We start from the raw sequence: 25,616 nt of genomic DNA, 5'->3' as shown, positions 1-25,616 counted from the left end.
ATGTGACCATTTTATAATAGGTCCATGGTACCCAACCTCTTCGCGTTATTGCAGCATGGATGGTTACGCTTCGTGTAGTCTATTTTCACGACGCTCCACTTCCGGCATTGCCCCGCTGCTGCCTGAAATTCCGCCAAGTGTTGGCCGAACTGTTCCTCACATCTCTGCAGGGTAAATCAAGACATTCAGCCTCAGCTAGACTATCTGTCAAATCTGAGTTTTCTGTTTTTGAACGAGCACATGCTCCACCAAAACACTTATTGCAATAATGAACTATCCTTCCACCTAAGCATGACAAGTTTAAAGTACCATCTTCAGGCGAATCATATTTTTGCAGATGTTAGCAAAGATGCTAGTGCTGAGACAGATTCAACAAAACGACAAAACAGCAAAGCTAACTAACTTAGTGCAATCGCTAAATGGGTCGCTACAGACTGCAGGCCCATCAACATAGTTCAGGTACGGGCTCTTCAAGACCACAGGTGACCCATCATACAAGCTACCTTCGAGGGGAACTATTGTTTCGAGAATACATGAACTGCACAACGCTCTCATGGACTAATAGAGGAGTCCCTCGTCCAGGATGTACCAACGCGCTGGAATTCAACTCTTGAAATGATCAGGCAGATTCAACACAACAAAGATCCACTGAAAGCAACACTGGCACAGCAAAAGCACAAGTTAGCCATGCCAACCTCAGCTGAATATGACAGGCTGGCAAAGTTGGAAACGTTGCTGGAGCCCTGCAGGTAATGTGATTTCTCTGTCTTCTCCAATTTTACTGATAAACATAGTCATAGTCATAGTCAACAAGTCATCTAGACATAGTTTAAGGCATATACCCTAAATAGATGCCATCTGAATGAAAACTGTAGTCATTAAGTCAATTGTGTGGTACTGTGTTTGCCCTGTAGGTACATCACTGAGCTCCTAGGTGGTAAAAAGTATGTATCCTACTCTGTGTCATCTCATGCGTACAATGGAGGTCCCTGATGTTGACTGCCTACATAGCATGCTTCAGGCTAGATTCACAAAGGACATCAACGTGCGAAAGGAGAACTCAAACCTGTGGTGGTTAAAGGTAGCAGCCTGTCTAGATCATAAGTTCAAGGACCTCAAGTGCCAGAGCAGAGAGGGGAGAGGTGTGGCAAAAGCTAAGTGAGATGCTGAAGGATGGGGAACCTACACAACAGGCCTCTCGAGAAACAAAATGGAGCCAGAGCCACCAAAGAAGAAGATGGCCATCCTAATGATGGGATCAGAGTCAGTCTGATAATTAGGTACTGTCCACAGATAAACCTCTAGAGCAGGGACATGCACAGGTACGGGCTATTGTTGCCCGGGCAACTGCCCGTTTGCCCTGATTGGCTTAGCTGGCCCTCTGGTGAAAGAGCCTAAATAAACTTTTCTTTCTTTTTTTTGCTGTTGTGGCTGCATCAATACGATAACACGACCATCATTACCAAATTTAAATCGCTATATCATCCAAACTTGCCCTTAGCGATGCCCACTGCCCCCACTTACGTGACTTTGTTTTCTCACACACGGAGCACCGCGTATGAAAGAGAGAAGGCCAAGCCCTTCTGCTTTCACGTGAGTTTTTAAAGTTAATGATAAAAAAAAAAGATTATGACAAATGCCCTGTGAATAGTAACCAAAAAAAAGTAACGTTTGCATCACGTCGCGCAGCATTGCCTTAGCTATAGTAATGTAAAATGCTACGTTATCAACCAAAGCTAATAAGCCTATATTGCAGCAGCAGGCTAATGTAGCTACGTTACGTCCGTTACATTAGTTTGCGTTCTGTAGAGAAGAGAGAGGCTCAGAGATGGGGTGGTTTGGGCTCTTAAATCATGCTAGGTTATACGTTGTTTACAGTGAATATGTTACGTGAGTTTTCAACCAACAATCAGATGTGATGTTAGTGAAAGTCGCCTTATTTTGTTAATTATAAATTTACAATTGGTTAATGTAAGAACTTTGCATTTAAAAAAAATGTATAGCCTAATGTTAGTTTTGTGTTCTTTAGTATGCCTTCACAACAAAGACGACTGAGGAAGAGAGAGAAAGAGTTCAAAGAAGCAGCTCTGCAAGATCTGCAACTTTGCAGAGCTGGAATAAAACATTTGATAATGTCAAGCAACCATCCTGCATTATTGATTTAATGTGATGTAGGCCTATTTTATCAGAAGAATTTTCTTTAAGTTGGAGTAGGCTAATAACTCATTAAAACAAATGTCCATTAATAATAAACACACAGTTAATTGTGTCTGTGCCGTGTATAGCATTGTGAATTAGTTATTTTTTATGGATATCAAAAGCTCCAGTTCACAGAGCATTTGAGAACCTGGAGATCGAGTAAAATATTTTTACTAGCTGTAGTCATGTTGTAATTGTTACAACATCTATCTATCTATCTATCTATCTATCTATCTATCTATCTATATATATATATATATATATATATATATATATATATATATATATATACACATATACACACACACACACACACACACACAGTCAGGTCCATAAATATTGGGACATCGACACAATTCTAATCTTTTTGGCTCTATACACCACCACAATGGAGTTGAAATGAAACGAACAAGATGTGCTTTAACTGCAGACTTTCAGCTTTAATTTGAGGGTATTTACATCCAAATCAGGTGAACGGTGTAGGAATTACAACAGTTTGTATATGTGCCTCCCACTTTTTAAGGGACCAAAAGTAATGGGACAGATTAACAATCATAAATCAAACTTTCACTTTGTAATACTTGGTTGCAAATCCTTTGCAATCAATTCCAGCCTGAAGTGTGGAAGGCATAGACATCACCAGACGCTGGGTTTCATCCCTGGTGATGCTCTGCCAGGCCTCTACTGCAACTGTCTTCAGTTCCTGCTTGTTCTTTGGGCATTTTCCTTCAGTTTTGTCTTCAGCAAGTGAAATGCATGCTCAATCGGATTCAGGTCAGGTGATTGACTTGGCCATTGCATAACATTCCACTTCTTTCCCTTAAAAACTCTTTGGTTGCTTTCGCAGTATGCTTCGGGTCATTGTCCATCTGCACTGTGAAGCGCCGTCCAATGAGTTCTGAAGCATTTGGCTGAATATGAGCAGATAATATTGCCCGAAACACTTCAGAATTCATCCTGCTGCTTTTGTCAGCAGTCACATCATCAATAAATACAAGAGAACCAGTTCCATTGGCAGCCATACATGCCCACGCCATGACACTACCACCACCATACTTCACTGATGAGGTGGTATGCTTTGGATCATGAGCAGTTCCTTTCCTTCTCCATACTCTTCTCTTCCCATCACTCTGGTACAAGTTGATATTTGTCTCATCTGTCCATAGGATGTTGTTCCAGAAATGTGAAGGCTTTTTTTAGATGTTGTTTGGCAAACTCTAATCTGGCCTTCCTGTTTTTGAGGCTCACCAATGGATTACATCTTGTAGTGAACCCTCTGTATTCACTCTGGTGAAGTCTTCTCTTGATTGTTGACTTTGACACACATACACCTACCTCCTGGAGAGTGTTCTTGATCTGGCCAACTGTTGTGAAGGGTGTTTTTCTTCACCAGGGAAAGTATTCTTCGGTCATCCACCACAGTTGTTTTCCGTGGTCTTCCGGGTCTTTTGGTGTTGCTGAGCTCACCGGTGCGTTCTTTCTTTTTAAGAATGTTCCAAACAGTTGATTTGGCCACACCTAATGTTTTTGCTATCTCTCTGATGGGTTTGTTTAGATTTTTCAGCCTAATGATGGCTTGCTTCACTGATAGTGACAGCTCTTTGGATCTCATATTGAGAGTTGACAGCAACAGATTCCAAATGTAAATAGCACACTTGAAATTAACTCTGGACCTTTTATCTGCTCCTTGTAAATGGGATAATGAGGGAATAACACACACCTGGCCATGGAACAGCTGAGCAGCCAGTTGTCCCATTACTTTTGGTCCCTTAAAAAGTGGGAGGCACATATACAAACTGTTGTAATTCCTACACCGTTCACCTGATTTGGATGTAAATACCCTCAAATTAAAGCTGAAAGTCTGCAGTTAAAGCACATCTTGTTCGTTTCATTTCAACTCCATTGTGGTGGTGTATAGAGCCAAAAAGATTAGAATTGTGTCGATGTCCCAATATTTATGGACCTGACTGTATATATATATTATTTATGGTGCCAAATCAAAACATTAGTTATCTCAACCAGAATCATTGAGAGCAGCCACAGTCTAAAAGGTCAACTGGCAGCACAGTGTCAGTGTTCAGTTTTTTAGCAGTGAAAGTACAGTATACTTTATTCAGATTCTAATAATTATATTCAAGATGAGGCCTAGAACAAGGCTCCAGACCAGAGAGTGAGGGAGAGCATGCGGTGCATCACTCAACAGATCATATGGCTACATGATTGTGGTTAGTGTTCCTATAAAAGGGCCATGTCAGTAAAAGCGCAATAAGGAAAAAGATAGATGCTGCAGCCAATAGTATTCTTAATTTAAAAGGTACATTATCAGGGTACATACAGAAATCCTGGAGGTAAATTCAATACCATCTCAATATGTTTTTAAAACCAACACGCCATTGAGTTGCAGGTTTATACGGCAACACGTTTTCAAACCATTAAGCGGAGTTTGAGATTTATAAAACTACGCCCTTTGGCCAATAGAACAATGCAGATAGGGAAAGTCAACAGAATAGATTGAGACTCACTGACTTTGGAAACATCTTGCAACCCTAACCCATCTTGTATTTGTTTCACCTTTAGAATAAAATTAATAGATGAAATAAAATGATAAATTAAAGCAGTTCAAAGAAACGAACATTCACTGATGCCATTATAACCACTTAAAACTAAGTAAACCTTCTTCTGTATGTACAGACACCCAAATGAGTACACACATATATTCCATGAGGCAAGTGAAATACAAGAAAACAGACATACATATAGACAAGCAAACAAGCATTCACCGTTTGAACTTGTGATGCCATTATAACCATTTGAAACTAAGTGAACCTGTGATCTCATGGTAAGTGCTTCAATTGAATTGCTTTTTCTTCCCAAATGAGGGGAATACGTGACAACATTAAAAACGTAGCTAGTAATGTTCACTCAGCGTTTTGTTGTTAAACGGTGTGTAAAATGAGCGTTGACGTTAAATCACCGGTTTCAGGTAACGGCACCGTCTATTTGCTGGATGGTTTTAAGGTAACAGTCGGTAGCTAACATTAGCAGATAAGCCCGTTATTGTTCACATTTTGGCACAATGTTTCTGACCGTAGTAGTAGTGGTCATAGTGACTGAAAGTGTGATGTGAGATGCTAAAAAGAATTTACACGCTGTTTTCAGGTAACGTTACTTTTTGACGTTCAACACCCCCACCCCCGCTGCTGAAAACAATTCTAGAGGAAACACTGTCAACCACCACAGCATCTACATAGAGAGCTAGGAGTACATAGTATATTTTTTCAGAACTTGTTCAAATAAATTATTTAGGTAAAAGCAATGACACTTCCACACTGTTAAGAGAATGCACAAAACCACCTTGCACACTGAGAGCACTAACACATGTCCTTAATCAATCCGAACAACCTATCCATTTCTACTGTCCAAAGAAGAACTGCTGCTGGCGAACAGCGATCTTTGGAATCAGCTTTGGCCGCGACTCTGGAAGACTTGGAGCTAAGCTTTTTTTCTGAGAAAAGAACGGCACTGAAGTCATTCTTAAAAATGGAAGATGTGTTCGGAGTTTTGCCGATCGGATACGGCAAAAGTTTAATCTATCAACTAGCTCTGCTATCTTCTTCGTTGCTCTGCTTGGTTGTAGCGTGCAGAGGGAATTTGAAAGACAACCGTTTATCCCGCCCCTCGGATTGAGCCATGCCAATGGTGAGTTCACAGACCAAACATCTTGATGTGGGTCTGGCTTGTCAGGCTAAGATAGGCTATCACCCGATGCGGGATATGATATAATATCACACAAACTTTACAAGATCAACTTAAAAAGACATAATAAAACAAATGGACAACTCATAGTTTGCAAAAACAAATATTCAAAAAATGAATACCTCGTAAAATGGTGGTTAATACCTTTTAATACCTTTTAATGGCCTTAATTTTTACTAATTTCATTTACCCCGCGGACATCCTTATTATAGAACTTATTCAGAAATCAAATTTTTCTTTTGGAGACATCTCTATCTTTGAAGGTTGAACAAGGGGGGTTGAGCCCCTCCAAATGTCTGTGCACATCCCTGCTTTAGAGAGATACAAGGCAGAGGCCTGCGTCAGCATGCAAACATGTACACTACAATGGTGGTTGTGCATATGGTAAGCTGGCCCATATTGCAAAAGGTACTTGGCTACACCTGCCTAAACAGTGCCATGTAAGACAGTACGTTCTCTTTGGCAGGCAACATTCTGCAGAAGAAGAGGCCAGCTCTATTATCTGAAAATCTGAAAAAGCTAGGCTGCCTGAGCACTGCTTGAAAGAAGACTAGACTGTATGATTGGTTGACAGAAGGCATGTTGCACAGATGCACACTTTTTTAGTAAGTAATAAGTAATTATCTTTAACCAAGAATGTAGACACTGCTCCCTCTGTCTCTTCACATACATTATGGCATTCTATTTCTAAAATAGGCCTACTTATTGTTTTTATTTTCTGCGTGCATTTCCTGTCCTGACAGTGGAGCCTGCACTGGAAACAACTCCATATTGGAGGTCTGCAGGCAGTGCATTGTTGCACTCTTTAGACACCATCTCATGCCAAGTCCATTCAATTTCTGTGGTTTAATGTCATGAGAGTTGACAGAAATGAATGCTGTGTGTGTGTGTGTGTGTGTGTGTGTGTGTGTGTGTGTGTGTGTGTGTGTGTGTGTGTGTGTGTGTATATATATATACATAGCTCTGTTTATTATATTTATATTTTTATTTTTTCTCCCTGTTTTTTTATCTTTAAACATTACTATTTTAAAAGTATTTTTCATGTCACAGAAACCACAGAGTGAATCTTGTGTTTGCACAGATTTTACACCCACCTGCTTGCTCTTACCTCGGCTTTAGACCTATATCTCACCTTACCATATCTCTAAGATCCTTGAGAAAGCAGTCAATTATCAGTTGTGTGACTTTCTAAGACATTGTTGCCTTGGTTAATGTGAAGTTGTTATAACACAAACATTTCAAACAATGCTAACTTAGTCAGAATTTACCAAATGACACCTAATGACAACAGTAATAAACATTCATAGATTCCTTCATGTTCATGACCAGTGTCATGTCATGGTTATGTCAGTCCTATGCACACCCCTTCAAGTAAAGTGTTACCCATACCCACTTGGGTTAGTGAGCTGGCAGGTAAAATGTTGTCTTCAACAAGAGAAATATGTAAGATGTAAGAAAATGTGTACAGTATTTCTAAGCAGAACAGCTAAAACCTTCCAAAAATGCATTTTACATCTCCAATCCATTCTATCCAAAACAAAAAATGACTTTTTTCCTTACCTTTTGAACTTGTAGAAAGGGTTTTGTATTTCCAGGCTGTGGCTGTGACAGATAAATGCTAGCACCACCACAAAGAGCACAGGGACTCCCATCATGCCTGTGGATTGAAATGTGAAACAGAGACTGTCAGCACTATCCTGTGGGAAAAGACTAGGTGGGTTAACTGCATAAGAGAGTGCCAGTCACACCTGTTTTCCGTGCTCAGCTTTGTTGAGGAGTGGGAATATGAGGGAAGGTGAAGGTAGTATCCCTGCTGGACCTCACTCCTTTAGCATGCCAGATTGCAATTTACACTGGGTACTCCCAGTGTAAAAGAAGATGGTTCAAAAGTCTGTCTGGAACAACAACCTGAAAAAAGCATGTGTGTTAACTGAATGCCAAGTTGATGTCACAAGTTGACAACAAGTCAAGCACAGAAATGGAACCCATTATCACAGCTGGTTCTGTCAATGCATATTATTTAAACATCTTGGTAATAGGTTTGGTCCATCTGACAATATAAGGGTGTAAAAATACACCTTTTTGTATTAAACCTTTTGGTAGGAGGCTTTCAGTTTGGCACACATTACAAACCAAACAATACGTTGGACTAACCCTTTTACGTTTGGAAAATCAAATATAGCTTTTTCCCCCTTCCAACCAAAGGGCTTTCAGCTGCTAGGTGAGTTGGATGCGGGTCCATTTTTAATATGAATGGCACACTACCAGGGTCGCTAACTACAGAGGCAGGACAAACCTGTCTGTTGCAAATTGTCACAGGTCACCGTAACTCATAACATAGCTCATAAACAACGCTGCAAATGTTTTCAGCTACATTGGAGGTGAACAACTAACGATTTTAACAACATGGATATGTGGCAAGATGCAAGAGCTACTGGCAGTCCGCGGTGAGGATAAAAATAAAATGCAGATGACCGGGACTGTGAGGGACAACATAGTATATGCTAGCATAACAAGGATAACATTACTGAATGAGTGAGGCATCAGTTAAATGGATTACACAAAGCCTCGACTTATATAGAATAGAATTACTAGTTACTCAAGGAATCGTTTCAGCCCTAATGCTTAGTATCTTCTAACTATAAATCAAGGAATCTCTTTGTGTGTGTGTGTGTGTCCGTTGTCTTTCAAATATCTCGAGAACCGTTCATCTGATCTACTTCACACTTGGCTTCCATTCATTTTGGCGCCACTTTGACAGCGAATAACTTTACATTTGAAGCATTTAAAGACTCTATTTGTAACCACGCGACTTACTATCGCATAGTAGAGGAATTACCGTACAGTACAGGAGAAGCTCGCAGGCAGTTTCGACTTAAATTAGCTGTTTAAGTTTAATTACTAATGTTAACTAGCATTTTAGTTAGCAATAATTAGCCTGTGCCTATGTTATCTCCTTACATATACCAACGCTCTCCACCTCTGCAAGATTCGGAATGATTGAGATTTCTCTTGGCACAGCTACCAAAAGACTTCCAACTTTCAGACAGGTTGCTCACGTCACATCTACGTCTCCAAGTTCAGTTGGAGGCTGCGTAGTAACGCTCAGCCATCACTGGAAAAGTGCTTCTAATATACTTCACTGGTCTCCGTCCAGAGAAACGGGATCTGTTGGTCCATTTCTTTAACTGTCTATGTGGACACACAGCACTTTGTTTATGCCAACACGCTGCTGGCCAAACGGTTAAGGAAGATTTGGGTACGTCGCTTAGGCCTAATTGCACGGATGAATTATGGTATTCTTCGGTAGCCTGACTAACTTTAACCGCTGTTCATGTGAAATCTCAAAGACAGCCTGATGCTTTGTTTATAGACTATTTGTGGGTGGCTGTTTGCCCTATCAATTCCTGTCAATAAAGTTTAATAAGGTAAATCCTGTATAGTAGCTGTTATGTATCTTTATAAGTCATTGTAAGTCACAAGTGCACGAGCTAGTGACTAGTGAAAAAAAAAAGAAGTGGACTCCAGCCTTGCTCATGTAATGTTAAGTGTGTCACATTTACCTTGAGACCGAGAGAATGCTTATCAATGGCAAAGGAAAAATCACTGAGATGTTCAGCTTGCTTGGTGACTCATCGCAGTTAACAGAGTAATGTGGAAATAACAGGGAGAGGAGGAGTGTGAAGGGGCAGTGCTGTGCTGACATCACAGCCTACTGAGAAAATAGAGGAAACTATGGCAACAGGGCTCATCCCATTCATGGACCACAGCACGTACTGCACCAGAAAATGCAATAGGATTTAAGATTGAACATTTTTACGTTTATGTAGGCTACTACTACAGCCGCCTAAAACCTAATTTATAACCATCGTATTATTTCAGCATTGTGGTACACGGCTGTTGGTTTCATTTTCGAAGTAACAGCTGGCCAATGCAAATAATAGCAAAGATGTAACGTTAGCTAATACTGGTATAAGTTAGAAAATGAAAATCTGCATGGGTGGGAAAAAGTAGACTTAAACACATAACGTGCAGTTTTTTGTGCAAACTTAATGATTGTTTTTCCATCACGCAAAGTCACCACAACGAATGAACAGATGTCACGCCTAAACTAAACAGGAAGCGTCAAAAGAAAATAATCATCTTTATCTAGCGCTAAGCTATTATGTGGTAACGGTAGACTACGTACAAACATACCAGCCCCTCTATTTAAGCAAGCAAACTGTAAAGATAAAAATCTGCTCGTGTTTTGCTGTAACTTAGCTAGATAGCTCCTTAAGTAGCTAATTTATGTAGCTATTGATTGTAACGTTACATGAGCTAACGTTAGCTAACGTTATCTAGTGCGTTGGTGTGTGTTTTGACAGGTTAAGTAACGTTAAACATCGAATCTGAGCTGTGACCCGTTACATTGTAACGTTAACGTTAGCTATATGTTGTAAGTGTACCGTTAGCTTGCAAATTAGTTTGCCGTGACATTTTAAAGAGATATGCTTTGTAGATTTAAAAAAAACGGTACCTGTTCGCCGTCGCTCGAATTCTATCAATCGACTGTATTGAAGAGATGTCTCACTGGTAAGAAGCCGAAGAAACACTTTTCAGAATAAAAGCTTCATCTAGCCAACTGTGGAAGCCCATTTCCGCCAGTAAAAGAAGAACGATGAAAACTAGCCTTGTTATGAAAAAAAACCTGTATGTCATTATAATTAACTTTCTCATAATAATGACTTACTGACTCGAAAAAATTACTTTGTGTCTGAACTCTCAAGATAATAACATACTATCTCAAAATAATGACTTAAAATTTTGAGAATATTTCTCATTATTTTGTGATAGTCATTTTTAAGATACTAATTCATTATTTTAAGACAGTAAGTAATTATTTCGAGATAAGTAAATTACATTTTTTGAGAAGTTTCTCATTTTGAGATACTTAGGCATTGTTTCAAGGGCGTAAATCTTAAGGGTTGTCCCCCCCTAGAAAATGCTGTGTATTGTAAATAACATAATGATGTATACTTAAAATATCTGTGTAAGCAGTTAAACAATACAAACCCCAAAAAATGCTTTTTAAGTTTAGAAACATTTTGAGTCCCCCCTCCCTTGCCTCACAGTGGTTTGGTCCACTGCATGCTGTAGGATCTGCGGTAAACTCACAGTCACATCGGGTAATGACAGGTATGTAATAAGTAGGCGGTTCAAGGCTGTTTTATTCACATTTAACATCGGATTAAGTTTTTCTTTTCTCAAATAGAAATGATGCTGAGTAATTAATGAATTAGTCATGACAAAAAAGTTCGCTATGTTAGTGTAATATAATGTAACGTTACTTAGCTTATAGCTTGTTGGATAGAAATGCACCCACTACAACTAACGTTACCACGGCGATAAGCCTAACGTTATGTGTGTGAACTGACATTAGGGTTAATATTGAAGATCTACAGTTGTGTTTTGCTCAGTATGAAATGAAGTGGCTGATCAGTTAAATATATATCCTCTGTCCCAGACGAAACCTAATATTTATGTGGAGGACGCAAGATAATTTTATAATTATAATGTGAACCTATGAAACTAACTCATATTTAGACATCTGACGTTAAAGATTTGTGTTGTTGTTAAAAATGACAGAGAAAAGAAAAACAGACATAAGATCCTTTTTCAGTAGGCCTACACCAAAACGCCAAGTAAGTACAATAAGTCCTCATATCAAGACAATTTGGTAACATCTTTATGGGTGCTTATGGAGATACTAACGTCACTATGTCACAGGCAAAGGAGACAGAAAGACCTGAGGAACAGGGAGACCAGGGACAGTCAGGTGTAAAGTTTAGTTTTAGCTTAGTTCATATTTTTGGAGGTGTGTGGCTGTCAGGGTGAGCAGATGAGCTTTACCAGTGGCTCACTCATTTACATTATGATCAGCTAATTTAACAAGTGTACAAAAGCATTGTATTTCTTTTATATGGGGACACTTCTTCAAAATAAGTCATTATGTTTTAAGGTATTTTTGTGGCTTGATTATAAACAACTTAAAAATAAATACATGGTTTTAAAGAAGAATATTTTGGTCAATTTAGTCAGCTTTTTTATTGAATCAAGAGAAACACTGAAAAGAAGGATAATGGTACAGTCTCCATGCTACACTAATGATAGTATTAAGGTTTTCCTCTGTGTACACATGTCCTCTACGAGTATAATTGTGGCTGTATTATTTGTGTCCCCTTCAAAAATTGCTCTTCAGAAATGTTATGTTTATTGTCCCCCCCCTACTGTTAGATCAGATTTACGCCCATGGAATGTTTCTCATTATTTTGAGAATGTTTCTCATTATTTTGAGAAAGTTTCTCGTTATTTTTTCAATAATCTGTCATACTTTTTGATATACTAAGTGATTATTTCGCAACGCTGAGTCATTATTTCAAGAAAGTTTCTTATTATAACGAACCGCAGGATATTTTTTGTTCATCACATTGGCGGAATTGGGCTTCCACAGTATGAACCTTTTATTCTGCAAAACTGACAGGAAGTGTTTTCTCGATCCGGTAGTAGTTGCTGGTGGAATGTAAGCCAAAATACACATCGTGTGTTGTGCTTGTTCTGGCATTAAACATCGTGTCTGTTGAATCATGAAACCATGCGAACCGATGTTGTGACAGGTACGTTACTAAATGACGCAAAATAATGTTAATAGCTTAAGTTATCGTTTTTCTGTGTTGTTTAACAATGGCTGGAGGCGAGCTTGCTGTGCATGTCTGTCGTCTAACCTGCCTGTTTTTGACGTAACGTTGCAGTTGCTGGTAACTGGTCGTTGCACGATCCAAATTTTCTTCAGAACTTGCTATTTTTCTTTTTTTTACTGTGCTGTTTTGGGAGAAAATTCAAGGCAAACTTGCCGCCACTACTAACGTTACATAGACTATTCCTTCGTATTTGAGTCGTGTTAAGCTAGTTAATGTTTTCGCGGATGTTACCTTCAATTGCTTTGTATGAAGGTAAATATGGTGCAAAATGTGAGCTTTTAGAATACGATGTGAGAACTTGCAGAACAAAAAATCTGAATTTAAGTATGTTAAATTTGCACTGAATTTGAAGTCACAGAAAAAATATTTACGAATGTGTAGATTGATATTTACATGAACACAATGACAGCTGCAAACTTGTAATGCAACATTTACTCATTATTTTTTTTACTTTGGTCCATGTTACAATCACAAGGCTCGTTCGAGATGAGCCAGATCTGCGCAGAATCGATCACCGGCGATCGCCGCCCAATGCATGCCGGTTAGATTTGTGTCCGACTTGATCCAAGGAGGTAAGCCTCTCCTCACAACCAAGGGGGTAAGCTTCGCTTCAGAACTCGAACCTCCTATAAAAGGCTCCATTACCTTGTACCTCACGTTATGGCTCCGTAGCAGACGTTTTTGTCAAAATAGGCTAACAATTGTGTCATAACCACGTGACTTACTGTTGCATATTAGAGGAATTACCGTATAGTACAGGAGAAGGTCGCAGGCAGTTTTGACTTACATTAGCTGTTTAAGTTTAATTACAAATGTTAACTAGCATTTTACTTAGCAATAATTAGCCTGTGCCTGTAGAGGGTTTTCACCAACGTCACGTTCTGGGTGGTAACCTAGATGCGCGGCCATATTGGAGGCACTCGGTGTAAACAACTGAATGGAGTAATGAAGTACTGTGCACTTTGAATACTTTAATACTTTATGTCTAAACAACAGAAAAGCTCATCAAAACGCATCCAAGATGCAAAGGCATGGAAGGACTTGGACCACCAAAAAAGGCGCGATATTTTGAGAAATTACTGGCGGTGCAGATCCCTACAAGTTGGCTCCCAACTTGTGGATCTGTGTGGATGGGTGAGGGAGACGCAGTACCAAGTCATTAATGACCGTTGTGTTGTGAAGGCCAAAGTAAGTAATGCAATAACGTCTTTAATCAACCTAACCTTAACTGTATGATATCATTGTGATACTCAAGGTGTAGCCAAGTGACTCTCAATAGTTGTTTTTTTTTCATTTCAAAGACCGAACAAGACAGAGTTTTCCCTCGTAGATCCTGGTTGAGCTTTGCCAACCACAAGCGCCTCCTTTCCTCTGATAACTTCTGGCATTCCTCTCCCTGGTTTTTAATAACTTTTGGAAGTCGATAATATTACAAATGTTTTTCTCGGTCTGTCCTATTGGTACAACCTAAAACACGGCAATAATTAACCATTTTACTTAACGCTGTTCGGGATCTACTTCAGTGCCTGTGCTTTGTTGTGATGCGGAGTACCTCCAACATGGCGACTTCGGGTCTGATAACGCGTCTGATGACGCGCCGTGAAAACCCTCTATGTTATCTTCTTACATATACCTATGCTCTCCGTCTCTGCAAGATTGGGAATGATTGAGATTTCTCTTGGCACAGCTACCAGAAGACTTACAACTTTCAGACAGGTTGCTCACACCACTTTTACGTCGTCTCTCTCAGTTGGAGGCTGCGCAGTAACGCTCAGCAATTACTGGAAAAGTGCTTCTAATATCCTTCACTGGTCTCCGTCCAGAGCAACGGGATCTGTTGGTCCATTCTTATATACTGTCTATGCTCACAACGCGTAGCTTCTATGGTGCCATTTTGATGCTAACAAGCACTCACCCCCCGTTTTCGTCATTTTGATGTCACTTTGACAGCGAATAACTTTACATCTGAAGCGTTTAAAGACTTTATTTGTGCATTGTTTATTTCTAAAGTTCTCTTCTATATACAGTCTATGACTTGATCCCAACTTGCTCTGACGTCATGCACATATGGGCAACGATAACCTCACGAGATCAAGGCGGCTGCAGTTTTTAGAGCCAGGCGCTGCAGTTGCTCTCCACCGACTGCAAGACCCAGGCGGACCCAGGGCATGCTGGGAAACACCTGGCTCTCAGCTGATCTAACAGCTGATTAGTTCAGAATCGACTCGACATAATGATGTTTTATATAAACTTTTTATTAGGGCCCGAGCACAAAAGTGCAAAGGAACCTATTGTTTTTGGTCAGATTATTTTTTACCAATTCTTCGTCGCATTTTTGAGGGTGTTAGAATGCACGAAAACTCAAAAAAATTTGCACACGTCACAACTGGTGAAAATTGCAAACATTCAAAAAAATTACACATATCCACCACTAGGTGGCGCTATTGCAGAAAAAAACCCGTACATCTCACATTCAAAAACCATATGTTTTCGCGTTCCCTGGATCCAGCTGAATCTCCTGATATAGGCCACGCCCATTTCCGCCTAGACTTTTATGCGTGAAAAATTGCAATTTATCGAAAACCTACTTTGCCGAACTCCTCCTAGACTGTGCGACCGATCTGCACAAACTTGGCAGGTTGCATCTCCAGACGGACTCAGCAGGATCTCGACCAAAATAATTGCTATCAACGCAAAACTTAAGATTTTTGTTTGCCATGACCCTCTGGAGATGCCCCACACATTTTATGAAAATTGGCCACTAGGGGGCACTACAAGTACATAAAGTTTATAGCTCATGAACGGCTCATCCAATTTTTACAACATTTGATGGGTAACATGTACGGCCACTCATGAGGCCACCCCTACAGTAAGGTACTGATTGGTCAAAGTGGGTGTGGCCTATGGGGCCCTAATTGGTTTTAGCCCTGGGGCACATTTTTGACGGCCTCAATATATACGAAAACTCACAAAAATTGCCGCCCACATAAACACCTGGGAGCTTCGCGAGACTGTACAGCGATTTGGCCCAAACCATAGCGCCCCCTAATGCCTGGAAGGCCTTAACTTGGACATAGTTGCTCCGATATTCACCAGATTTAATACCCATATTGCTCTAATCATTGTGGACATATTTCCCATTTACCTTCATTAGCTCCGCCCAACCGGAAAGCAGCCATTTTTAATTATGCATTTTTCATGTGTTTTACATTCTTTCGAACTCGTCCTAGGCTGTGATTTCAATCTTCTTGAATCTTTGCCGATAGTATCTGTTGCCCCTCTGTTCTCAAGTTATCCAGAGAATTTTGATAGTTGAAAAAATGCGCAAGTTACACCAACTTCCTGTCTAAACAGAAAGTTGTGTTATCTTGGCAACAATTATTCCAAAACTTGACAAGGTTGTTCGTTATGGCCGTTTTAGCATCTGTGCATCTGACGTCAATCGGCCATTAGATGGCGCCGTTTTAGTTTTTTTTAAACTCCTCCTAGAGCGTGAGTCCCATCTGCACAAAAATGTACACGTAGAGTCGGTGGACCCTCATGACAAAAAGTTATCAAAAGAATTTTGATAGCTAATGCAATGCGCAAGTTACAGAGGACCAACTTCCTGTAGGGGGCTGTCGAAAGCCTTACCAAGATTCTTTCTTACCAAGATTTATTCTGACACCAAACATGACAGTTTTTCCACATAGGGGCTTGAGCATCCATGCCAAATTTAGAGTGAATCGGCCATTAGATGGCGCTGTTAGAATTTCTTTTATTAATTAGCCACATCGCGATATATGGGAAACATACTTTGTCTAACTCCTCCTGGGCCGTGAGTCCAATCTGCACAAAAACTTGGATATAGACTCGGTGGACCCTCGTGACTAAAAGTTATCAAAAGAATTTTGATAGCTAAAACAATGCGCGAGTTATGGAGGAACAACTTCCTGTAGGTGGCTGTTAAAACATGAACGGTTGTATCTTGGCAAAAGTTATTCTGATTTACATGAAACTTAGAATGTGTGGTCTACATGTGATGTTGCGTCTGGCAGTACCCGCGACTGCAAGAAGGCGAGGGCCCGTTCATCGCTGCTTGCAGCTTTAATTGATTTTGATTTGGAGGGATTTTAACTGCTATTTAGACAAATAGCAGTTAAAATCCCTCCAAATCAAAAATGATTTAAAGGCTTATTCTGTACAAACCACATGTTGTGTGGCTGATAGATCGTTTAGAAGTCAGAGAGACTAAATCTGTTCAGATTACGGATCATCTACAGTGTGTTGTTAAAATTAAAATCAGCAACAGATCGCATGTAGAGCATTTTAGCCACTACTCTGTCATAATGAAAACAACTGGAGACTGTGTCGGAGCTGATATTTGGGTCTGATAACATTTTATTAAATCGGAATCGGACCACAGTGTTTATGTCACTTCCTGTTCAGCCTGAAGGCTGCTGGAATCGGCTGGAAACTGTCCGACTTGATAGCGGATTTTTGTCACCGCCCCCGGCTGCTCCCGCCTGGTCTCGTCCACTTTACAGGCGAGGTGCAGTTCATCTCGAACGAGCCTAATGTTTACGGATTACAACCTCTCGAATCTGCTGCAACTTCACATAGGCCTGGGTGCTCTCTCGTATCACAAAGTGCCGTATCTGCGCACCTCGACTTTTGCAACACTTCTTGCGATACATTTGGTACAAAACTAATTTGTACCTGTGGACATATGGCCTGTGGATAAATTAAAGAAATAGGGAGAAAGAAAAAAGAGACAGGCTGTCCGGAGGACCCGGTTGAGATGGCATGTGTGCATCCTTGAGAACTGTAAGTCGTATAACTTATATTGTCAGTTCATTTAAGCCTGTATTAGTCTATAGTTCTTGCACATTTTTAGTTTCACCTTCACCTGCTAGCTAAATTGCACGTGGCTGTTGATTCAATACGCCCTTGCTCACGTTTGTATTTTAGGTGCATTAGTTACATGCTGAAGTAGTTACACTGCATTAAGATACTGGAAGTGCCGGAATTCCATAACTACTAGAACTGCCATGAGTGGTCATTTTGACTGCCAGATTCCAAACTCTATAATCTCTCATGATAAATACCCAATTGCGATATTAATGCATGTATTGTCTTAGGATATCTTTAGAACAACGTTATAACACCGACATGTACATTTTAACGATTTTAATTACACTTTTGAGTAGTAGCCTAATACGTGTTTCAGTAATTCATATCATGGCATAGTAGGCTAAACTGTGATTATTTCATACATGTCCCGAAACATATTGGGGGAAATTCATTCAACATTATTCACAGCCAAATAACAATTAAAAGTATGTTATTTGAACATTTATAACCTAACCTAACCTGGCACTGCCTCCGTTTTGGTGTCTGCTGTGGTGCGCAGTGCTGTTCGGACCGTGCTCCGCTTCCCTTTTTTTCCTCCATAAACTCCGCTTTCAGCTACTCTGCCAGTAGCTGCATGAACTTCCTCTGGGACATTTTACAGCTGGTGCACTCCTTGGAGAGGATGTGTGCAATTATTCCAGCCAGTTGTAGCATGTATAAAGTTATATGAACACGTAGACAGCTACCGGCCATCTACGTCTACCGCGCCTTTCACAGAGTGAGCGCCCAGTGCTTTTCTTCTGATTCAGAACAGAGTCCATCCACACCGTAGTAGCCTACGTTACCGACTCTGGCTTTGCCTTCGACCCATCGGTGGTGCCCACACTTGTTACTCGAGACCTCTAGTTACGTTTCTCTGACAGAGACTATGATTATTACTAAGCAACCAAGATGCATCTTCAACCACGCAAAAGATTAAAAACAAAACCGCGAAAATCCGAGCGGTCAATATGACCGTGCATGGCCGAAATAGGTAAAAGTGATTGTATTTTGTTTGCCTTTTGTGTAATGTATATAAAAACAATTTTAAATGAAAATACAGACTCTTTTAGGAAAAGTCAGGTACCAGCAGGATTGTATTTTTTTATTTAGCAAAGTTATTACACATACAAATTTCAAAACGGTCAAAATGACCGTCCTGGCCATTCTAGTGTTAAGGAACAGGCCACAGGGGGACCATCTAGCAGCATGTATGCTACTCAGCATTAATGGGCCACCTCTTTCTGAATTCCCCTATAACCGAGCCTTGGAGTTATTTTTCCAAATGCCAAGAAAAATCAAATGCACACAGCAAGGCTGCCAACTTTGCCACTGAGGCAAATATGCAGTTAGTTTCATTATGAATGGTTTCATACTATAGCCTACTTTGGGTTTTGGTTTCCCTATGAAGAATTTCTTGTAAAATTAATTTTGTAGACCTACAGTTCCTCAAAAATACAGTTCAATCAAAACAAAATGAAAATATGCCTCATTGTGTGTGAATAGAGGTGAATAAATATATTTGTTTGTGCTGCAGCGAAGTGTCAGTTCCGTTTAATACGTAAAACATTTGACGGCGGGGTGCGGGACTGGGGGGTGGGTCCCGACAGATCTGCCCCCACTGCTAATACAAATCCTAAAGGAAACACTGAAAAAAACAGAGCTATAGAGAGAAGTTCTCATCTCCACAAAGCTGACAAATCACGGCGTAAAGTGGGAGTGAATTGCCGATTTCAGAAAGTTACAGAAATTGACCCATCATAAAGCTTTTTGTGGAAGGAGGTTTCAACAAGCAGTTCTGATGGAGTACACTGGCGCATTAACACAGACTTACCCTGGAGAACCCTTTTACATCACTGTTGCAAGCTGATATTGTAAATCACTGGTAGTGAGCAAAAACAAGATATTTAACACCATTCACTGCATGCACAACCAAATGTACCAAATCATGCATTATATTCTATGCTGAAAATCATTGGTATATTCACCAGCTTAAAATTGTTGGTAGATATTTTTGTTTCAAAATCTTTTTAGAACCCCTGTTCACCAGTATTGATTAATGACGTGATTTATTAAAACTTAACACCCCCTTAAAATCTTTTATTTGCTGACATCCAGTGGTTTAATTTGTTGTGATGTGGACTCCAGGACTCTGTAACATTGTTGGGTGTGGTTGCAGCTACAACAGAGCACATTTCTGACTACACCCACCTCTGAAGTTCTGTGGGATCAGAGGTGAATACACTACTGTTCAGCCTGCTAAGTTACTCCTTAATGTTTTGAGCTGTAGCTAGTGTACCTATATTATCCTCTCCCACCTTTGTTGTCCATTTCAGATGCAGGGCACCATGGGTCGGAGGAGTAGCAGTTCAATCTCCCATGGTGTTCCAGTGGTTGCAGTGTGCCTTGCTGCTTTGCTCCTCAGCAATGCCTTGATCTACCTGTATCTGGACTCTTTGTATCAGACTGATGAGCAACTGGTGTCCTCTCATGTAGGCTGTGTGCCTCGACACTTTAAAATGGCAACCATGAAAAACTGCCACCCCTGGCTCCAGTGCTCACAGATAAATGCCGAAGTACGCAAGCTGAAGCTGATTGGCCAGGGAGCTGTTAAGGAGGTAGATGGTCCAGTGCAGCACCCAGACAATATACAATGCACATACACAAATTATTTTGTAGTTCATCTTCAAGGAACGCAAATGCTATGATTTAATAACTTAATAATTAATTATTTAACTGAGTAAAGTGGAGCACCAAACTCCAGCACGAGTAGTAGTAGTAAATGAGCCAACCAAAACACCCAACTCAAATCTTTAAGGAACTCTGGTCGAGTGAAAAAATTACCGTCCACAGCGTCACACAGTTCATTCCAAAAGCCCTGCTCCAATACAGAGTTGTGCATACTTGGCATACATACAACTCCTACAGGTTTTTCAAACCCAGTTAAAACATTAAAGGTGCAATATGTAATACTGACAGCTATCGTTTAAAAGTTACTGCAGTCCAAATTCAAAATACTGGAGAGAGTCGTCTCCCCCGGCCCCGCTTCTCCAGACTCGAAGTTCACGGGGTTGCCAGGTTGAGAACGGAGCATCCAACAATGTTGCTAGACGCTAGTCTCACATAGCCAGACATTACTCCACAGCGCAGCGGAGTAGCTAACATTAGATGCTGGCTATGTTGACAGTCATGAAAGCCCTCTCTGTACCCGACTGACAGACACACTTTCTCGGCTTAGAATTACGGCAACAATCGCTAAACACACTGCAAACTCACAGTCCTCTCTATCCGACTGACAGACACACTTTCTTGGCTTAAAATTACTCCGCGTTGGTCAGCTACAGCCGCTGAACAGGCTACACGGTTGTTTTGCCAAAGTTAAATTGCATGTTCTGTCATGTGGTTGTAAACAGCTGTGGCCTGCTTGCCTGGTCCTCTGCCTCTGGTAACGTTAGCAGTTATGGCGTGTTAGCATGGCAGCGCCAGGACCAGTCGGGATCACTTCACTGGCTGTGTCTCAATTGTTTTTGCGAGTAACCAACTTGAGTACTGTTGTGTATATATTTCAATGTGAGTACACAAGTTGAAATGACTCGTCCCTAGTAGCTGTGATAAATTAGCCTGAATCTTAATGCTAACCTGTTCAGGAGAAAATAGCCAACTCTGTGTCCTTTTGGGCTCTAAGCTGTTTCCATCTTTCAAATACATCTCCAATATTTACCTGGGTTTTGTTACGTCTCTGGTCATGCAACTGTTTAGAAACACTGAGGTTTTTTAGGTCGGAACGGAAATTTCAAAGGAGAAAATGCTGGCATTAGCATCGTTGTCAGAAAAGATAGTATTTCAACTTAGCATGTTTGCTTAATATCTGATGACATATTGTGGTCGTTTTTGGATTTACTACAGTAAATATATTACATATTGCACCTTTAACCAGCCATTGGGCCTTATGCAGGAACCACTTGTACAAACAGATTCTAAGTGCTTTGTACCAGTGACTTAAGACAACTTGTCAAATTCACCAATTTTTTCTTAGGTATAGATTAAATGATGTACATTTGCTGTATGTATGGAAGTCAACAAGAATAAATAAAAGTTAACGTAGTGATTTAGTTTACCGTATCAGCATGATGTGCATCATGGCTGCCAATTTACTTAGAGGTTCAACAAGATTTTGTTTTGTAAGCATTCAAAATTTGGCATGGCAACTTGTACAATTTAGTAGTTAGTTCTCACACTCCAAAAGCTGCCCCATGGTCTTTATGCAGGTCACTGTTTAGAGGAACATCCTCCATTACATTTGACAGTATAAAGGCTGGGGTATACTTAAAACTAGTGTTGCGTGTCATCCAACCAAGTCTAAAGGCAAAAGTGTTCGTGGTTCCAAATGATCACTTTTGAACGTAGAGAATCATTCAAAAATGAATAACGGTGCACACTTTCAGACAGTCTCCTCTCAAAGGCATTCAAGGTGTTGCACTTAGTTGTTCACATGAAAGTGTCAGAAATAGAGAGAGGTACAAAACAACCTATTTTCTCACCTCCACATACCTGACCAATCACTGATTGAAGTGGATTGTTGAATTTATTTGTGCACCTTGTTTTAAGCAGAATGATACTTTAACTTCACCTCTTTTTTGTCTTAATAACTACTTATTAAGAACTAATTTTCACCTTTATTTTTCTAAGTTCATAAATTCAGAATAAATATTTTTACGTAACAACTTCAGATGCAAAATACAATGTTTAAAATTCAACTAATATATTTTCAACTTGCTCAAATTCAACAGGCCAAATTTAGCTGCAAAATGTAATGTTCAAAATTCAACAAATATATTTTCAACTTGCTCAAATTCAGCTGCAAAATGTAATGTTTAAAATTCAGTGTTAACATCCGGGAACCCAAGGAAAAGCAGTCGATTCTAGAATCTAGATCGGGAGTTTGCCATAGTAGCAGCAGCAAACAACTGGAAACCTTTGACAATTTTCGTCTGCTATTTCACCACTAAATTCACTTCGCAGACTTTTTTATGTGTGAAATCAAATGGGCAGAGTTTGAATATGGGCATTTTTACAAAAATGTATGGCCAATTGCACATTTACTCCGATGTTGTTGGACTTGATAAGCTTCAGCCTGACGTGACAGCCAGTTGGTGGCAGCCAGGATCGCTCGCTTGCCGGCCGGCCAGTAATGCTCACAGACCCCACTGTCAGCTGGAAGTCTCTCAGTAGACTCATGGACAAGTTTATTTCCTCAATCGTTTGTTTAAATAACAAAACACAATTATCCATTATAAGATAAACAGCAACCTGTGGTTATCTGCCTTTCGGAGTTATCAAAGCTCCACAAGCGATTGTGGGCGTAACGTTTACAAGCTCGCTGGGCAGCCAGAGAAGGAGTCAGAGGAGTAGGAGAGCAGCGTCTGAAAGGGTAGAGCGATAGGTCTCTCTTTACCATACTCTGTGTAAATAATAAATTATGCCATATGTTATTTAGACTCAAGGGGAAACCAAAGCTTAAAATTTTCATTCATTGGCTTAAAACCGGGACAATAAATGTATTGCACCAGATATAGGTTATCACAATGATAATTCCCATCTGTTGTCTCTGGGCATGTAGGCTAAAAGTGTACATCTAGGCTATATAATAAAATATATTTCCACATAACACTAATGTACACCTGTAGGACAGAACAGTGTTCAGAGAGGCTTCCAGCTGACAGCAGGGTCTGTGAGCATCACTGGCCGACCAGCGAGCAAGCGATCCCGGGCGCCACCAGCTGGCTGTGACATGTGACACGTGCAATTGGCCATCAATTTTAGTAAAATTGCCCATATTCAAACTCTACACAGTTGATTTCTCACATAAAGAAATTCTCAAAAGTGAATTTAGTGATGAAATGCAGACATAATAGTTGTTGGCTGCAGCTACTATGACAAACTACCGATCTAGATTCTAGAATTGATTACTTTTCCTTGGGTTACCAGATGTAAACACTGAATTTTAAACATTACATTTTGCAGCTGAATTTGGCCTGTTGAATTTGAGGAAGTTAAAAATATATTAGTTGAATTTACATTGTATTTTGCAACTGAATTTGGTATATTGACATATATTGAATTTTGGATTTTGAATTTATGAACTTGGAAAAATAAAGTTGTTGCAAAAAATTCAGATACGTAATTTCAGTGCTAGAAATACAATGGCTTTTTAATTTCAAAATCCAATGAAACAGATTTACTTCCATAAACCTGCTCATCAGATAAACATTCATGCACATTCACACATCGACAACGGGAGCAATTCAGGGTTCACTGTCTTGCGCAAGGACACTTTAACATGTAGACTGCAGGGGCCAGGGATCAAACCATGATCTTTCGATTGGTAGACAACTGCTCAGTTTAGGATAAAATACAAAAATGTTCATCAGGCCCTTTGTCATTGTAGTGGTCAGTATTGCCTGTGTGCAGCTGTACTTACTGACCTCAGCACCCACTTTTCTTTCCCCAGGTCTATCTGGCAGAGTGGAGGGGTCAGAAGGTGGCTCTGTCCAAACTATCTACTCTGGATTACCTGGAGGATTTTCTCCATGGATTGTCCATGTTACAGGCCCTGCAGGGCCCACAGGTGGTGCAGTTAGTGGGGTTTTGCTTTGAAGACCACACCCTGGTCACAGAGCACCACCCACTTGGCCCACTGCTTAACTTGGATGGTGTTCTTGCACAAGAGCAGCACCAGCAACACAACAAGTGGCAGACCCGGCTGAGGCTTGCTACAGATTATGTCTTCATCCTCCATTATCTCCATAACAGCCCAGCTGGGCGGCGGGTTATGTGTGATTCCAACAGTCTGGAGAAAACACTCTCCCAGTTTCTGCTGACAAGTGACTTTCACCTGGTAGTGAACGATCTTGATGCGCTACCTGAGGTAGACCCATCCAGAGGCTTGTTGGTTAAATGTGGTCACCGGGAGCTCACCGGGGACTTTGTTGCCCCAGAGCAGCTTTGGCCATTCAGAAACGAAGGAAGCTATTTTCAGACGATCTCATGCCTGAGTATGATGAGAAGACAGACATCTGGAAGATCCCAGACGTGGCATGGTTCCTGATGGGAAAGGTACCTGGAGGGGATGTAGTCCATTTTCATCTTTTTCAGATCCACAAGGAGTGTAAGAAGGAAGACCCCAAGCTCCGCCCTTCAGCATTGGATGTTTTGAAGGTGTACAAATCAGTCTATAGCAGCATGGTTCAAGACCATGCTGGCTTTAGAGACATGCTGTAGAATATGTGTCCACATGTCTGACTCACAAAAGACCATGAACGTACAATAAAAATTCAAGCTACAGTTTTACAATGTTGTGCAGTATAATAAATGCTACTGGGTATGGAACGAACTGAAGATTTGGTCGTTTATTTTTCACAGTTCAGGGTTACTTGGCTACATTTACTTATTTATTGTCCAACACATTTTAAAAGTAAAAGTGACGGGATTAATGCTCTGCTGGGATCTTGCTAATTCAGACCGGCCCAGTGACTAATGGTCTTTTCACACCTAAAAGTCCAGACAAAGGATGTTTTTGTTACATCAATTTTATACATTTGATGGGGTTAGTTTTGGTTTCACATTGCAGTTATGCAAGTGCACTAAAGAACTTTACATGACATAACTACGTCCTGTCGTCATCACATACGTGAGCCGTGTCTCCCAATAATTGTAATTGATTGGTTTGTAGACAGGCGTACCCCGTCCTCTTGTATCCTCTCCCCATGCGACCGCGGTTCTTTTGTTTTGTCGCGTTGTTGAGAAGCAAGACATGGGAACGTTACTTGGGTTTTGAGGAACTGCATAATTTATTCATAGACAAACTGACCTACAGTGTACATTTACTACCACTTAACAAGTAAACTGCTGATTTATTCTCTGCTCTGATTGCCAACAGCTGTGTGCTCTGATCACATCCACCGTCACTCTCTTTTTTAACCACACACTAAGCACTGAGCTACACTTCTCTTACAACACAACGTCATTGAACCAAGGTTCGGCTGTGTG

The 25,616-nt window shown here is 40.4% G+C and overlaps 1 protein-coding gene and 1 long non-coding RNA gene across 2 annotated transcripts; one reads left to right on the top strand and one right to left on the bottom strand.

Annotated features, from left to right (window-relative positions):
• Window positions 1–7,519: 7,519 nt before the first annotated feature.
• On the bottom strand, window positions 7,520–10,533 carry LOC144531583 (uncharacterized). Its single transcript, XR_013503234.1, has 3 exons — window positions 10,475–10,533; window positions 7,704–7,863; window positions 7,520–7,612 (listed from the first exon to the last, which is right to left on the bottom strand). It is a non-coding gene; the product is annotated as an uncharacterized LOC144531583 (long non-coding RNA).
• Window positions 10,534–12,477: 1,944 nt separating this feature from the next.
• pomk (protein O-mannose kinase) lies at window positions 12,478–24,960 on the top strand. Its single transcript, XM_078271821.1, is given in 5 exon segments — window positions 12,478–12,611; window positions 13,171–13,293; window positions 19,904–20,185; window positions 24,079–24,597; window positions 24,600–24,960. Coding segments are annotated over 4 exon segments (1,113 nt in total). The 5' UTR covers window positions 12,478–12,611; window positions 13,171–13,230; the 3' UTR covers window positions 24,849–24,960.
• The last annotated feature ends 656 nt before the right edge of the window (window positions 24,961–25,616 follow it).

Source organism: Sander vitreus, chromosome 16 (genome assembly GCF_031162955.1).
Source record: "Sander vitreus isolate 19-12246 chromosome 16, sanVit1, whole genome shotgun sequence".
NCBI lineage: Eukaryota > Metazoa > Chordata > Actinopteri > Perciformes > Percidae > Sander > Sander vitreus.
This window is presented reverse-complemented; position numbering and strand designations above follow the sequence as displayed.